Here is a 14,611-nt window from a genome sequence, read left to right as displayed (position 1 = left end):
AATATCCTTACTCAACCTTGGGTTCCCTATCACCAGCTTCCTTGTCCCCTTCTGCCTTCTGGCCCTTGTCACTGGACTACTGTACCTCATTAGTCCCATTTGGTTTTACGGGGCTGTCCACTCCCAGGCTGAACGGTGAACCTTGGAGATAACATTTTTAAAAAAAAAAATGTTTATTTGCCATAGTTGAACCCATCTTAAACAATTTTAGAGAACATTATGGTGCTTTAATAAACTTGAATTCCTTGAAAGATTTAGCCTCCTCCAAATAAGCAATTGTTGGTTTCTAATAATTAAATACCTTCCAAAAATTCAGAAAAAAAAGATGAGTTGGGAAATGGAGAGGACATACAAAATACACAAGTGAATAGACAACTTCCCAGATGGGAAACATTTCTTCATCAAATAAAGGGCCGCTAGGCTGCATTTTAAAAGAAATATTCAACATGGAGAATTTTAAAGGGCAACTTTTAGCATCAATCCTTTTAAATCCTTATAAAATGGGAATAGACAATTTCCATAAAAAAGGATAAAAGGATGGGACAATGCAGGTGCATGGTTCTTAGTCCCTCCCAGGTTCTGCAATTAGCTGGTGTCTCAGGGTAGGGAAGGAGGGTGCTCTGCGCTGAGTTCCCTGCACTGTGGCCCAATCACGCTTTCTCCTGCACTATTTTAAGGGTTAAGCTGATTTCCCAGGTCACTTGACATTTACTTTTCACTCAGAACTTCTCTCAATGGGACTCTGCCCTTGGTTAAGAAGTAACCTGAATGAAAGGACACTCACCTGAGCAGTGATGAGCTTCCTCTGCCTCTGAGGGTCTGGGAACTCCTCACCAAAGCACAGAGTCACCTGGAACCTTGGGAGGGAGCGGCCATGATGAGCAAATGCTTGCAGCTCTGAGGAAACCCACAAGAAAAAGTCACACTTAGAAACCCCTCATCATTGAACACATCAGTTAATATCAGAAAACAAGATCTTAATGTGGATTCTGAAGACTAAAAGAGTAATATCGTATGCCCTTTTTATTTCCCTTAAAGTGAAGTGTAAAATTGCACATACAGGTTCATATGTTTCATTTGACTCTTAAAGGGCAACGTGACCAAAGATTAAAAACACTGCTTTGCAGCATTAGACCCATGAGGATGACAAAGATAGAAGAATGGAGTGAAGGAGGGAGAAAAAGAAAAATCAATGTAGCCATGTTGAAGCAAAAACATAGTTTATACAAAGAAAAAAATTTCATTTAAAAAAATCAGAATTTTCTGACATGCATGTCCCAGGATTATTTTAAAACCTCATCCAGAACCACCGAGCCCACACAATCCAGATTCCAGGGTGTCTGTGCTACAGCAGACACCTACGAGACTCAGGGCACCACACAGAATGCTGTATGTTAACCTGGTAAGTGAGCACAGGTACTGCCAGCTGTGTCCCACAGGGCACCAGGCCCTAACTGTTTAATTCTGAATGGATTTTTCACCCATCCTCTGGGACAGAAGGATGGTTTGAGATAAGGACAGTGAGGCAGCACTGCTGGCCACTACTTTTGTGGATATGTCCAACCCACAGCCAGCGCCCTCATCCTAGGGACATACAACAGAGACCAGAACACTGTTATGGAGACAAGTGCTCAGCTGTGATGCTGACCCACTGTCCTCTCACCCACATTCAAGATGACTCTTATGCCTCTGCTGTTCCTGCTGTTTATGTCATGTCCCCAAAAGAAACAGTTTACACAGTAGCTGCTAAAGCTTCTGTAAAACAGCAGTGCAATGCATCTTTATCCGATACACACTCTCAGGCCAAGCCTTCTGGGGCTAGCACTAGTAGTCTGCAAATCCTGAATGGGAAGATATCAAAGATTTCCACTGTCTTCTCCAACTGAAGAAAAGTTTCTAGCTAACTCACTTGAGTGTTTGACTTCCTGCTTATTTCTTCCAGAGTTCAAATCAAACAATGTACTTGGTCAGAATACATAAAATGCACACACACTACCATGGTCTGAGGCCATGCCCACACAAGCTGGCCAGAGTGGAGAGCAGGAATGTTCTGTGGGAATTCTTAATTACTCAGAGGCTAATCTACACAGCTGCCATTTTCAAGTTCACAGGGTGCTCCTGGAACCTCACTGAACACTTCGAGGTAATGGTTGCAGAGGGAGGAAAAAAATGCACTTCTTGCTCAAAGATGAATACTAAAGTCTAGGCAAGTGACTTGGCAACCAAGGATACTCACAAGCTGGCACTCTTCCTCTGCCCTCTCTTGCTTGCACCATCTCTCTTGAGCCATGTGGCTGTCACTCAAAATGTACCTGATAGCTACAGTTAGAATGAGAGGATTAGACCTTCCTAAAATGTGAAGAGTGACAGAAACTAAGAGAAGCAAGAGTCACTTTCCTGGGATGCCTCCACAAAAGCCCTGAGTCCCAAGACACAGAGGCCCACTGTCTGGGAAAACCATTCTGTGTGCTGCCACCTTCCATGCAGCATGACACCTTCCAGGTTCCACAGGCTAATTGGAAGCACACACAGGGTACCCACTGCCTCTCAGGCTTTCTCAAGCCCCTCCCTGCCATGAGCCCCACACCCACCAAGACGATAAGACACTCCTGGCAGATGCCTGTGATGCTCCGTGGCAGAGTGAGGGGCTCTCGGGGCCCAGCCCTCCTCACCATACAATTGCTTTAAGGAACCAGACTCGCTCCCTCTCCTCCATCACGCCTGGATGGGAGGGAAGGCCAGTCACCTCAGGAATTGTGTTGGGGGCACCAAAAGAGGATTTGGATGAGCTGTAGCAAGTGTGGGAACCTTAAGCCTAAAAGGCTGAGCAAATGTCAATGGTGCCAGAGCACAGAGATGCTTCATATTTTTATTTTAAACAAATTTAATTCAGAAGCACTTTCAGTGAAGGAGGAGGCACCTGAGAAACCAAAGGCCTCGGGAGTTTCTAAAGGAGGGACTCATAGGAGAAAAGATGAAGAACAAGGCAGAGGAAGAACCTGGTAGTTGGCTGATGGAACTGCCTTTTCACCTTTAAAGATGGCTCCAGTATCTGCTTTTTTTGTTATTTGGTGCCATCGAGTTGATTCCAACTCATAGCAACCCTATAGGACAGAGTAGAACTGCCCCACAGGGTTTCCAAGGAGTGACCGGTGGAGTTGAACTGCTGACCTTTTGGTTAGCAGCAGAGCTCTTAACCACTATGCCAAAGATGCCTGCAATATCTAGACAACTATATCAATATTCTGGATTAAGCTTCAAAAATGACACACTCAGTGTCTTCGCAAAAGCCAGCCCAGGACTAATTTAATTGTCATGAAATCAAAACTAGGAAAACAAAACTTACTGGTTCTGGAAAATATGATTAGAAACACTTACATCATACAGATGCCTCAAAGCACTCTTATAATTTCCCCTTTGCAAAATCAGTTCAATACACTCTATCCTTGGTTCCATATGCTGTAAGGTGTTTGCATAAGGATGACACATCTCATAACTAAGCATGTTAATAATATACTTCTAACCTTTACTATTTTTTAAGAAGCCTTAAAATATCTTAAACATCAGCAGATATGCTTTCTGAGATCATACTGCTGATAGGATGGAACCTTATTAATCGGTTACTATTTGCTGAAAAACAAAATTTTACAAAGTCATTCTGGAAAGCAGTTCATCTGAAAGATCTCATCTGGATGTCTACTCCCACCTCTGCTAACGGAGGGAGCTGGCAGGAGAAGGCAGTGGCTGAGAGATGAACCAGAAAGGAAACTTGTTCTGGGGTCACAGAGCTCAGAAGTTAACAGAAAGAAGATATCTGCCTGGTGGCAGGCATGCCTTAACCACCTCCATTTCCTCTCTGACCAAAACCATCGTCTTTTCAATCACCCCATATGCACGCAAGAGCTGGACAATGAAAAAGGAAGACAGAAGAATTGATGCATTTGAATTATGGTGTTGGCGGAGAAAATGGACTCTATGGTGGACTGCCAGAAGCATGAACAAATCAGTGTTAAAAGAAATACAACCGGAATACTCCTCGGAAGGACAGCAAGACTTTGTCTTGCTTACCTTGGACACATCATCAGGAAATACCAATCTCTAGAAAAGGACATTGTGTTTGGTAGAGAATCAGTGAAAAGGTGGGAAAGCCTCAATGATACGGATTGACAAAACAGCCACAACAGCAGACTCAAATATACCAATGATCATGAAGATAGCACAAGGGCTGGTCAGTGTTTCTTTCTGTTATACATAAAGTTGCCATGAGTCAGAGAAGACCTGACAGCAGCTAACAATGGCAACAATTTTCTCTCTAAGACTGACACGTGTTGGGGTACTCAATTCTGAAGGGCAATTACGTGCACTACCTGATAAGAACTGCTGTGTATCAAAAAGCTTGCAGGTCTGATCTCTCTCCAGCTTGTTGGGCCGATCGCTGCACAGGGCCAGGGGCCCATCCCAGTAGATCCTGCTCTGGCAAAGTCTTTTGGCATACAGCCCATCAGGGGCCATCCAGAGGACCACGCCCCTTTCCAGGTGGCTCAGCAGTTTCTCTATGTTTTTCCTCTGGCCACTGTCCTCTGGATAGGGGAAAAGAACTTGGTCCAGGTTGCTGGCATCGTAGGTGTGCCCATGGGAGATCCTGCAGCCTTCAGGGCTTGAGGTGGTCAACTCTTTCACCAGGATTTCCCGGTAGTACAAGCAAATGTGGAGCCGGCAATCTATAAACAGAGAGCTTTCCAAGTTAGTACTAAGAGAAACAGAAGTATTTGATCCCCATTACAATGCCGACCAATGTTACCAAAGTGGACTTTGTAGAACACTAGTGTCCCACAATGCTCTGTGAAGAAATGAAAAGCTCCACGGCCAAACAGGAGCCCTGGTGGCACAGTGGTTAAGAGCTTGGCTACGAACCAAAAGGTCAGCAGTTCAAATTCACCAGCTGCTCCTTGGAAACCCTATGGGACGGTTCTGTTCTGTCCTATAGGGTTGTTATGAGTCCGAATCGACTCGGTGGCAACAGGTTTGGTTTTTGGTATGGCCAAATAAGCTTGGGAAATGCTGCATGCCTGCATATCTCTCTTGGAGATTCACAATGTTTGCATATTAAACATTTAGAGAAGTCCAACAATAAATAAATCTATTTAACTTTGTCTAACACAGTATTTTCCTAATTTATATGGCCACGGATTCTTTTTGGGGGGCATATCTTTCATTAAGTTTCTGCAAAATATGTTTAATTTGTATTAGACAGGAGCACTGAAGAGCTCACTTGGTCATTTAAGAACTTATTAAACTTTTTTATGATACTGATGACAACGTTAATGTCTAAAATTCTTTTTCAGTGCTAAGACATGTAGCACTGAAGAAGAATTCATCTTTAAGCATGGCAATCAATTTTAATTTTGGAGGAAATAAACTCTAAGTTTGGTTTCTGCTACCAAAAATAATATAATGGTGTTTTAGAAAAAACAAGTATGTCCATGCACCTGAAATTACCCTAAAGTATCAATATGATTATCATTTAGGAAAAAAAAAAAAAAGACATATGTAGGTGTACACAGTGAAATTCAGGAAGGATATATACTAAGGACTTAACAGTTGTGATCTCTGGTCATGAGAATGTGGTTTTTTATTTTTTCATTTTTGTTTTTCAGATTTTTAAATAAATTTTGTAATCTGCATATATACTACTTTATAATAAAACTAATTATTGTGAGAAGAAAGTAATCGATGTGAAAAATATTCTAAGAGCCAACAGTTTATGTAAAGTCTGTTGAAATCCCACTAAGCTTTTCGTTTAAGTTTGAAACTAACTCTGAAACTGGTGATTTCTAAAATTTTAAATGAGATTAATTCAGTTATAAAAATTTTACTTATTTAAAAAAATTCTTTAAAATATCATCCACCCTGAAAAGGCAAAGTTAGGTTTGCAAAGCGCTTCTCAACTGAACTGCAAATAGGCATCATGGGCATCTATCACTACCTATCCATAACTGTACGGGATTTGAAAGTGAATAGGAATTGCCAGTCTCTAATAAGTGTGCTCAAGGCAGACAGTTAATCTGCATTACAAATACCAAAAAAAAAAAAAAAAAAAAAAAGACCCACAAAATCCTCTTATTCCTCAATGGCAGTCTCATTGTCTCAATTCTCCACTTGGCTCAGCTGCTGTGAACATGCTCCCAAGGGCTCAGGTGGCTTTCACGGATGAGGAGTGGGTGTTGGCCATTCGAGGTGACTCTCAGGGTAGGTTTCATTTCATTTAATGTCACCAGAAATCACGAGGCCACAATGATATAAATAGCTATTTATTTCCTACTCTTTGGGCACCCACGCAAGTCCTAGGTGCTCAAGAAAAGGGTTTGAAAAGTTTCTAGAAACAAATACAAGCCTACTGCTCTGAAATGCGTCCTCCCCAATGACATTTTCAGTCATTCATGAATGGCAGAAAAAGGCAGTGTGCCTCAGTTAGGACTTTGGAATTGGAAAGAACTGAAGAGTACAACTCTGGCCCTTCTGTGAGCAAGCAAAGGGCTGACAACTCTCGTCTCCCTGAAACATTTAGTTTTATTTTACGTTTTTTGAGAATTCCAAGCTTAAACTACTCATTTTTAATACACAGCACAAATCCCATTTTAAAATAACCGAAAACATTGTCTAATATACTTAATACATCAAATATGCTTAATACGCCTTAAGGCACCTGCTTGGAAGGCAATCTGAAAAATAACTTCATTAAAATAGGTTCAGATCTCCGTGGTGCAGGAATTCTTGTAGAAATGGAACTTTCAAAATCAGATTGAATCCATATTTGTTTGCAAGACCTATCAAAGTTCAGGGGAAGACCACAAGCCTGTTACTGTTTGGCATAAGAGAAAGAGACAGAACTAATACCTCCAGGAAGCAGAGGAGGAAGCCTTGCTTGTGGATAAACCTAGAAGGATGATCAACTTTTAAAACAAGAGGATCTGTGCTTTACTAAGAAATTAAACTACATTGTGCGAGTGTTGGCTTAAGAGGGGTCCTTCTGGGCACGCAGTAGGTTGTCCCTAAATACTGAACTTTGATAAATGAAACTGCAGTGTTTGCATGTTCCTGGGAACTCACATCAATGCCAACAGAGATTTAAAGAGAGTCAACTCAAACTAGTGTTTGGAATTGCATCAGAATCACAGACTGGCTTCTGACTGGTTCGTGTTGTGACAGTGCTCCTTATTCACCGCTGTGGGGCGTCAGGACATGGACACACCTCCTCCAGGCCGACAGATAGGAAAGCAAGCACCCAATGCCTAGTGTCACTGTGCCCAGATACCCCTGAAGACCCCTGCAGGGCCAAGGATGCCTATTGCCCAGTGTCACTGTGCCCAAGGACATCCTGCCAGGCCTGCCTAAATATGCCTGTGGGGCAAAGGGCACAGGCAGCCTCCTGTGGGTGTGTGGTCCCGGGACGCGGCACTCACCTGAGAGCGCCAAGGCTTCGGCAGACCTTATGCTTGGCTCTATGGGGATTCCAGGGGCCTGGGACTCAGGTGGGGCACAAGCATAAAAGGTTCCTGTTACCTGGCAACCTGTATTTGCAAATAAAAATCAAACGATGTCTTAACAGAAAGCCTAAAACACGGGGAGGCTGCCTCACACTGCACTGATGTGCACACCTAATGTGGACAGACACCTGCATGTGCCCCATCCACCTATCCCATGGGCCCACCACACTCCGAGGACCATCAACTGCACAGCACATGTTTGTTAAGCAAGGGCAGGCTCCATTCCTGTCTGGAGAAACTAGGACTGAAGGCGGAGTGAGCTGTTTCACAGAATACTTGCTTTGGAAGGAAACTAGAGCTCTACTTCCTTCATTGGTAAACAAGGAAATCCAGGCTCAGAGGGATGACAAGACTTGCCCCTGTCCATGCAGTGGAGCTGCAAACTATTAAGCTGGATTAAAAAACGTACATTATTTAGTCCACATTTACTTTGCTTGCTGTCTGCGGGCTTAGGAGGAAGCTGGACCATATCTCTTGCTACCACAGTAACTGCTGTATAGTAAACCTTCAATAAATGTTTGTTGCATTAAACATTAATAGAGAAGGAATATGCAATAAAACCTAATTTTGCTGGCATTTCATTTAGCGTTAGCCATGCTTCAAAATATTTCTACCCATTTCATCTGTCTGGACAATTCTAAACTTTGCCTCTTTACAAAGGCTATTATAGCTCAGTTAGAGCCAGGTGTGCGATACAAGTCTGAATTTCAGGAATGAGTTTAATGTTAGCTAATTCCTTTACTAAGATACAGAAAATTAACCTTTGTTGCAAATCACTCTTGAAAAGCTAATAAAACTGAATTCTGAGTTTTGTGTAAATATACCACTCAATAAAAAATTAAATAATACCATAAGCCAAGAATGAACTAAACATTCTTCATTCAGAAAAAGGGGAGCTGATCAAATTGTTAAGGAGAAAATATTCCTAGAACATATAAAAGGGGCAACGTGCTGATATATTCAAGATTTCTACTTAAATACCTAACTCAAAAGTCCTAAAAGCTTGTGGTTCGCTGTATTAAACACTCCTTGTGAAATTTCTTTACACTTAGATAACTAGTGCTTCTGCTGAGAGATCTCACTTGATGTCTGGGGAAGTCCTTACAAGCATGAGATCACACCTAATCCAGAAGGAGCAAGTCTCTTTGGGACCCAACATTAGCACTAGGCACCCTATAGAGACTTCCTATGTTTTCTTCTGGTATTTATTCATTGCCTTCTTATCACCTCTGATACCAAGAACAACTACAATGGGCAGGCCATCTTTGTTCAAGAGAACCGTACTAGCTGTGTTATGCCCTTTTATAGATGAGAAAATGGAAACAAACTAGTGAGAGAATGTGGCCCTCAGTCGGCATCAAGGGACAATCCAGGAGGATAATGACCCAAAATCCACCACTTTTTACTCAAGATTAAAAATTGAATTTAAGATTATTTAGGTTGGATAAGAAATGGCAACCTATTAATCAGATAATTTAAAAAATATAAACAACTAGCTTGATGTCTCCTGTCTAAAATGGAAGGTTTGGCTTTGGGGTTAGGATAGCTGAAATTTAGGCCTGGCCCCAGCATCTTCAATGGGTAATTTTGGGCAAATTATTTAAATTCTGCAAGCTTTGGTCTTCTCCTCTTTTAAAAATGGGGTAACTTTTAGCTCCCTGGGACCATCTCTGTGATATTTACATAAGATCACACACAGGAAAGTACCCAGCATTGATCCCAGCACATCGTAGGTGCTCAGTGAACACTGGTTTCCTTCCTCTAAGGACCTTACCACCCCTTTGCTGCCATGTGATCCTTTCCCATCTGTCTCCGAGAAGAGAAACAAACCATGGTATGGCTGGAAAAACAGATCAGGAGAGACCACAGCCTCGTGGCCAGGTTCACTCTGCAGTGCCAGCGGCAGCTGAGGACTCCAGAAACTAGCCCCGGCAAGTTCCTTACCATTTTCACAAGTAGGGCCTTGCCAGTGATGGCTGCGGGGCCCGAACGTCACAGGACATTGGTAGGGGATTTCTGGGTGTGGCTGATCGGGGACATACTCCCTCCAGCTTCGGTCATGGGGCGGCATCATGTAGTTATGAACCTGTTAATGAAACATGAGGCAGGAGCTAAGGTGAAGAGCAACCTCCTCAGCAAATAACAATTTGTTGGCACTGGGAAAGGCGAGATTCTTCTATCTCCTTTCAAACTCCACAGAGGGTCTCTTATTTAAGCTGGCAGTCAAAAACCATTTTATCATCTGAGAAGACTTTAGAGTGAGTTGCTCATCATACTAGACAGAAAACTAGCCAGAGTATCAAAAAGCACAATTGAAACACTGTTGTAAAATAATGATTTACGTAAAGCTTCGTCATATGGTTAAATCTGGCACCAAAAATACTGCAGGAAAAACTGCCTCCTTTACCCACCAAAGTGAAGGAAACAGCTGTAATTCACATCAGAACAGTTCTGGAGAGATCAGCTGTCCCATGGTGTCACATGAATAAAACACTACTTCCAAAATTTTCAGCTTCCACAAAAGGTCTGTTTCCCAGAAGATTTTATAACCAGTAGAAAACTGTTTACCAACAGGCAGGCACACCCAGCTGTCCTTGAAACTTGAAACTATTTAGAGAATGAGATATTCGTTCAATACCAAGGATTGGTTTTGTCTGTTTTACTACATCATAGCAAAAACCAAGTGTCATTGGTGTGTGTGTTTGTTCGTTCCCACTGTGGGGCCTGCTGGCTGGCTTGCCCCCCACCCCAGAAGCACTGTGCCCTCTGCCATACCTGAGACGGCAGTGAAGGATAAGGACCTGCCATGGTGTACGGGTGGCTCATGGCCATCTGGGGGTCCTCCAGGGTGAGCTGCTTTGCTCCTGAGCGATTGAGAAGACGGAAACGGCACAGTATGAAAAAAAGAACTGACATAATTAAAAGTCAAATCTTGGAGAAATAAATACCTGAGAGTTTAATTCCTAGAATGCATAACACAGTGTTGACAAATGCAGCTTTAAGCAGTTACACCTCGGGCAAATATTTGTTCACGCCCTTAAACTGTTTCTCTGAGGTCTGACTTTGCAGGGTAGGTAGAGAGTGAAAGAAGCATGGTGTGTAGGTTCACTGTGTGACCTGCAGGACTCTATCCATGAATGGCTGCAGCAAGGATTTTCCATGAGGCCCATGGAGTGGCCTCAGAGCTATCTTTGTGGCTTGTTTAGAATGCAGATTCTTGGGCTTTGTTCCTGACGTAAACAGCGTCAGGATCTTGGAAAGAGGGGTCCAGGAATCAAAATTTTAATAAACCTTCAGTGATTACTTCACATTCTAAAATTTGACATTTTTATTACTATAAATAGTACATTCACCTTCTACACAATGGCTAATCACGAAAGACTGGTAGATAAGTAAAGCTTCCAAAGAATTTTCCATTTTTTGTTTGATAATTTGGCCCACACCTTAAGAGGACCAAGTGGAAAGTGCATGTGCATACACACACATGCATGTGTGCAGTGTGCACACACACACACACACACACACACACACACATGGGTGGAGAGACCCTGGAGTCTGAGAAATTATCCTATGTGAATACCACAAGAATGTTAACCTATGACCTAGAGAAAACGGGCAACACACCTGCAGGGCCTGAACATGAGGTCGGAGGCAGGAAGGCAAAAAAAAAAGAGAGAGAGAAGTGACCCCCAGAATGAAATTAAGGTTTCACGAGGGTCACACTGCATATATTCTGCGACAAAAATTCAACTTATTTAGGAAGCCCTACCTTTTTTGGCTCCCTCAGGAACAATCCTGTAGACTTTGTACGGATCTGAGATATCCAGTTGGCTCCTCTCAACCAATTCCTCAAAATCATTGCTTTTGTTCAAAGCACATCGCAAACGTGTCTTCCAGGTAGGAGGGTCTGGTTTATCAATGCCTTCTCGAAACTTTCCTTTAAATAGTGCCCAAGCCTGGCAGAAAAGAATAAAGAGAAAAAAATTAAAATACAGGTCTTTAAAAAAAGAATCTGGGAAATCTATTTTATAAAGTAAATAATGGTGCTTACATGCTTCAGATTTAAACTGTTTCTCAAAATTGGGAACAGAAAGACACCAGGTATCTTCTAGGTAAATGACATTTCACTTTGGACCCTATCATTGTTGAGTGAAGACTCAATGGTGGTTTGAACATTCTCTGGGCATGAAAAAAGTAGCTTTATAAAAAGTGGGGTGAGATGCTGAGAACCCCTGGAATGGGTTCAACCCACCTAACATGTGAAGTGGGTATGACTGGAACTACGGACAGAGATGTGAGGGCGTGCAGCTGCCCAAAGAGTCCTGCAGATGGTCAGAGGCTCTGAAGTATCTGAGAACAAATCCCCTGAGGAAGTCCCCTTCCCCTGCTCTGCCCACAGGCGGCTAGTCCCTAAAGCACAGTTCACTAGGCAAACTGCTCTGAGAGACACACAGAAAGAGTGCAGGGCCCAGAAAGCGATCCAGAGGAAGATACAGAGAGAGGCCCAAACAGACAGAGATACCCAGAGAAAATATTTCAGAGACTCTCAGAAAAAGAGAAAGTCAGACACACACACACAGAGAAGCAGAAACAGAAATGGAAGGACCGAAAGACAGCTAAAATTAGAGAGACCGAGCTAGAGGAGAAAAGGCAGAAAGAGAGAGAGCCAGAGAGAAAAACAGTGAAACAGAGACAAAGACACACATAGTGAAAGAGACAGAAAACAGACAGACTGGAGTACACCCACGCGTGCTCACAGAAGGAGAGACACACTGATCAATGCAAGCAGAGAGGGATCCCAAAAGGAGGAAAGACAAAGAGTCAGAGGGCCAGTGGAAACAGAGGAACCCAGACAGAAACCACCAACAACCCTCAGGCCAAGTCCCCTGACCTCCATTCTCCCGGAGCCGAGACCCCAAAGTTCAGAGCTTCTGGAGCGGCCTGACTCCCTGGGGACTGCTTGCTCCTCAAGCTCCGTTGGGAACCCGGCCCGCTGGTACAACTACCTGAGAGCTGAAGCCTCCTCTCCCTTTCCCATGACCTTGGTCATCTCTACCTGAGGCTCCCTGCAGGGCACCTCCATCCGCGGAACTCACCCACCCCGTCCGTCCGGCGTGGTCCCCGTCCCTCCGAGAACCGCCGCGGAGCAGAGTTGGGGACCAGCCGGTCTTTTCTCCACTTCCCTTCCGCCCCCCGGCGTGGGATCCGGCGCGCTGGTGACCTTGAAGAGCGCGGCGTCCTCCTCGCGGTTGTAGTCCTGCTTGCCCGCGTGCTTCCAGGGGATGCGGAAGATGCTTTTCTCCTCGTTCTCCCACACCAGCCCTGGGTACTTGCCGCTGTCGATCTGGTCGATCAGCCACTGGCGGAGTTTCCCGTTGCCACAGCTCACGGAACTCATGCCGAACTCGCCGCCCCGGCCGCTGCCCTCCAGGTTCATGCCCCGCCGCCGCCGGCTCCGCCGCGCTTTCGCTCGGGCTGCAGGGGAGAGAAACGACCAACTTCAGCCACCGCGCCCTCTAAAGCCGGCGGCCGACCGCCATGAGGTCTGGGCGTCCCCCGTGCCGCGAGGCGCGCAGCAGACCGGGCCTCATCCACCGACTTAAAGGAAAGTCCCTTCGCGGGTGGCCTCATTTCTCCGACGCGCACAATGCGGCTGCCCCGAACGCGCTCTCCCTCCGCGAAGTCACCCTCACCGCGACCTCCAGGCACCCTTGCCCTCTGGGGCCGCCCCTGAGCCTGGGCGCCCGCAGTATATAGAGCTGTCGCCTTGGCGCAGCCCGCAAAGGCAGGACGCCGCCACTTCAGCACTCTGACACCGGCACTCCGTCCGCACACGCACTTCTCCTTCCCACACCTCTTTGCCCTCTCTCAGGCCATTGTCGAGCCACTGTTCCCTCCTTCCCAGTCTCCCACTCCGCCCGCTCCCAGTTCCTTGGGGTCCCCGCGAGCGGAGAACTTTGCACGCGAGGCCTGCCTTGGACCCGCCTGCCCGCAGCCGGGCGTCCCGGGGCGCAGCACCTCGCTCCTCCTTCCTGGACTTCTCCTCCGCACCCTTTGCCCAAGAAGAGCCCTGGCGCTCGCCAGGTCGAGGGAATCCGGTGGGCCAGCGTGGGGGTTGCCGAGGGAGAGCCGGGCCGGCGAGGAGCGCTAAGGCGGGAGGACGCCGAGGAGGCGACGCCAGAGCTCGAGCTTGGGAGGAGGCGGCAGCAGGGCAAGGTGGCTCCCGGCGGCCTGAACGTGGAGCGCCCTTCCGCCAAGCCCGGGGACCACGCACCGGCGCTACGGCAATTTGGGCCCCTGAGAAGGAGACGCGGGGAAAAGGAACCTGGGGTCGGAGCCGAGGGCCCGAGGATCCTACCCCGGGAACACCTGCCGTGCCGTGTCGGTCAGTCGACCGCCCAGCCTCGGTTACTTCGGAGCTCCAAAGTCCCGTTAGCTGCATCTCCCCCTTAGCCCGGAGCGGGATCTCCCGGGCCAGGCGGCGCCCCACGTGCCGCGCGGAGTCCGGACGCTCCTCTGACCTGCTACAGACCGGGAGGGAGTCGGGGTCTTCAAAGGCTCCGGGCCCTCAAGGTCCCTGCTCTCTCAGCGGAATGGAGCTCCGGGGCGTCTCTGCTCCCGTTCCCGCGCCCGGCCGCTGCTGGACCAACCTCGCATCCCGCCCGGAGCCTGGGCCTTACCTCGCTCCCGGCTCGGAGCTGAGGGTGGCGTCTGGTCCCGACTTCAAGTGGTGAAACTGCGAGGCCGAGGTGAGAAAGAGGAACTTTATAGTGCTTGAAGGCCACGCTGGGGGCGGGACGGGGCGGGACGGCCCCGCCCCGGGGGGCGCTCCGAGGGGCTGGGCTCGGGAGGCGAGGGGAGGCGCCGCCACCCAACGCTGGGGGCACTCTGGCTGTCGCAGAGACTGACGGGGCCTAGGGCGCTGGCGAAGGCCAGTCGGCGGTGCCTTTTCTCGCGAAGGACAAGGCGCGAGGCGGGGAGCGCACCTCTGCCCAGGACCTGCCCGGAAGGCCCTTAAAACAACTAATCACAGCTACAACGGCGGCAGCAAAGTGACGAGGGCG

General features: G+C 46.6%; 1 protein-coding gene across 4 annotated transcripts in view; it reads right to left on the bottom strand.

The window, feature by feature from the left end:
* Positions 1-14,279, bottom strand: part of IRF4 (interferon regulatory factor 4) — a 29,297-nt gene extending 15,018 nt beyond the window's left edge. For 2 of the 4 annotated variants that reach the window (XR_002825843.1, XM_023742030.1), the window contains exons 1-8: positions 14,228-14,279; positions 12,769-13,022; positions 11,317-11,503; positions 10,323-10,411; positions 9,492-9,633; positions 7,464-7,571; positions 4,368-4,721; positions 785-897 (exon numbers count right to left, since the gene is read on the bottom strand). Coding sequence is in view for 3 of the 4 variants with exons in the window: in XM_023742030.1 (XP_023597798.1) it covers positions 785-897; positions 4,368-4,721; positions 7,464-7,571; positions 9,492-9,633; positions 10,323-10,411; positions 11,317-11,503; positions 12,769-12,984 (1,209 nt within the window). In the remaining variant the exon portion in view is untranslated. Of the gene's footprint in view, positions 1-784; positions 898-4,367; positions 4,722-7,463; positions 7,572-9,491; positions 9,634-10,322; positions 10,412-11,316; positions 11,504-12,768; positions 13,028-14,227 lie in introns of those variants that run through there. The other 2 variants (XM_023742031.1, XM_004387907.2) reach the window with 2 other exon arrangements.
* Positions 14,280-14,611: the final 332 nt, after the last annotated feature.

This window comes from Trichechus manatus, unplaced genomic scaffold, assembly GCF_000243295.1.
Source record: "Trichechus manatus latirostris isolate Lorelei unplaced genomic scaffold, TriManLat1.0 scaffold00198, whole genome shotgun sequence".
NCBI lineage: Eukaryota > Metazoa > Chordata > Mammalia > Sirenia > Trichechidae > Trichechus > Trichechus manatus.
The sequence above is the reverse complement of the archived record's forward strand: the minus strand, read 5'-3'. Positions and strand labels throughout refer to the sequence as shown.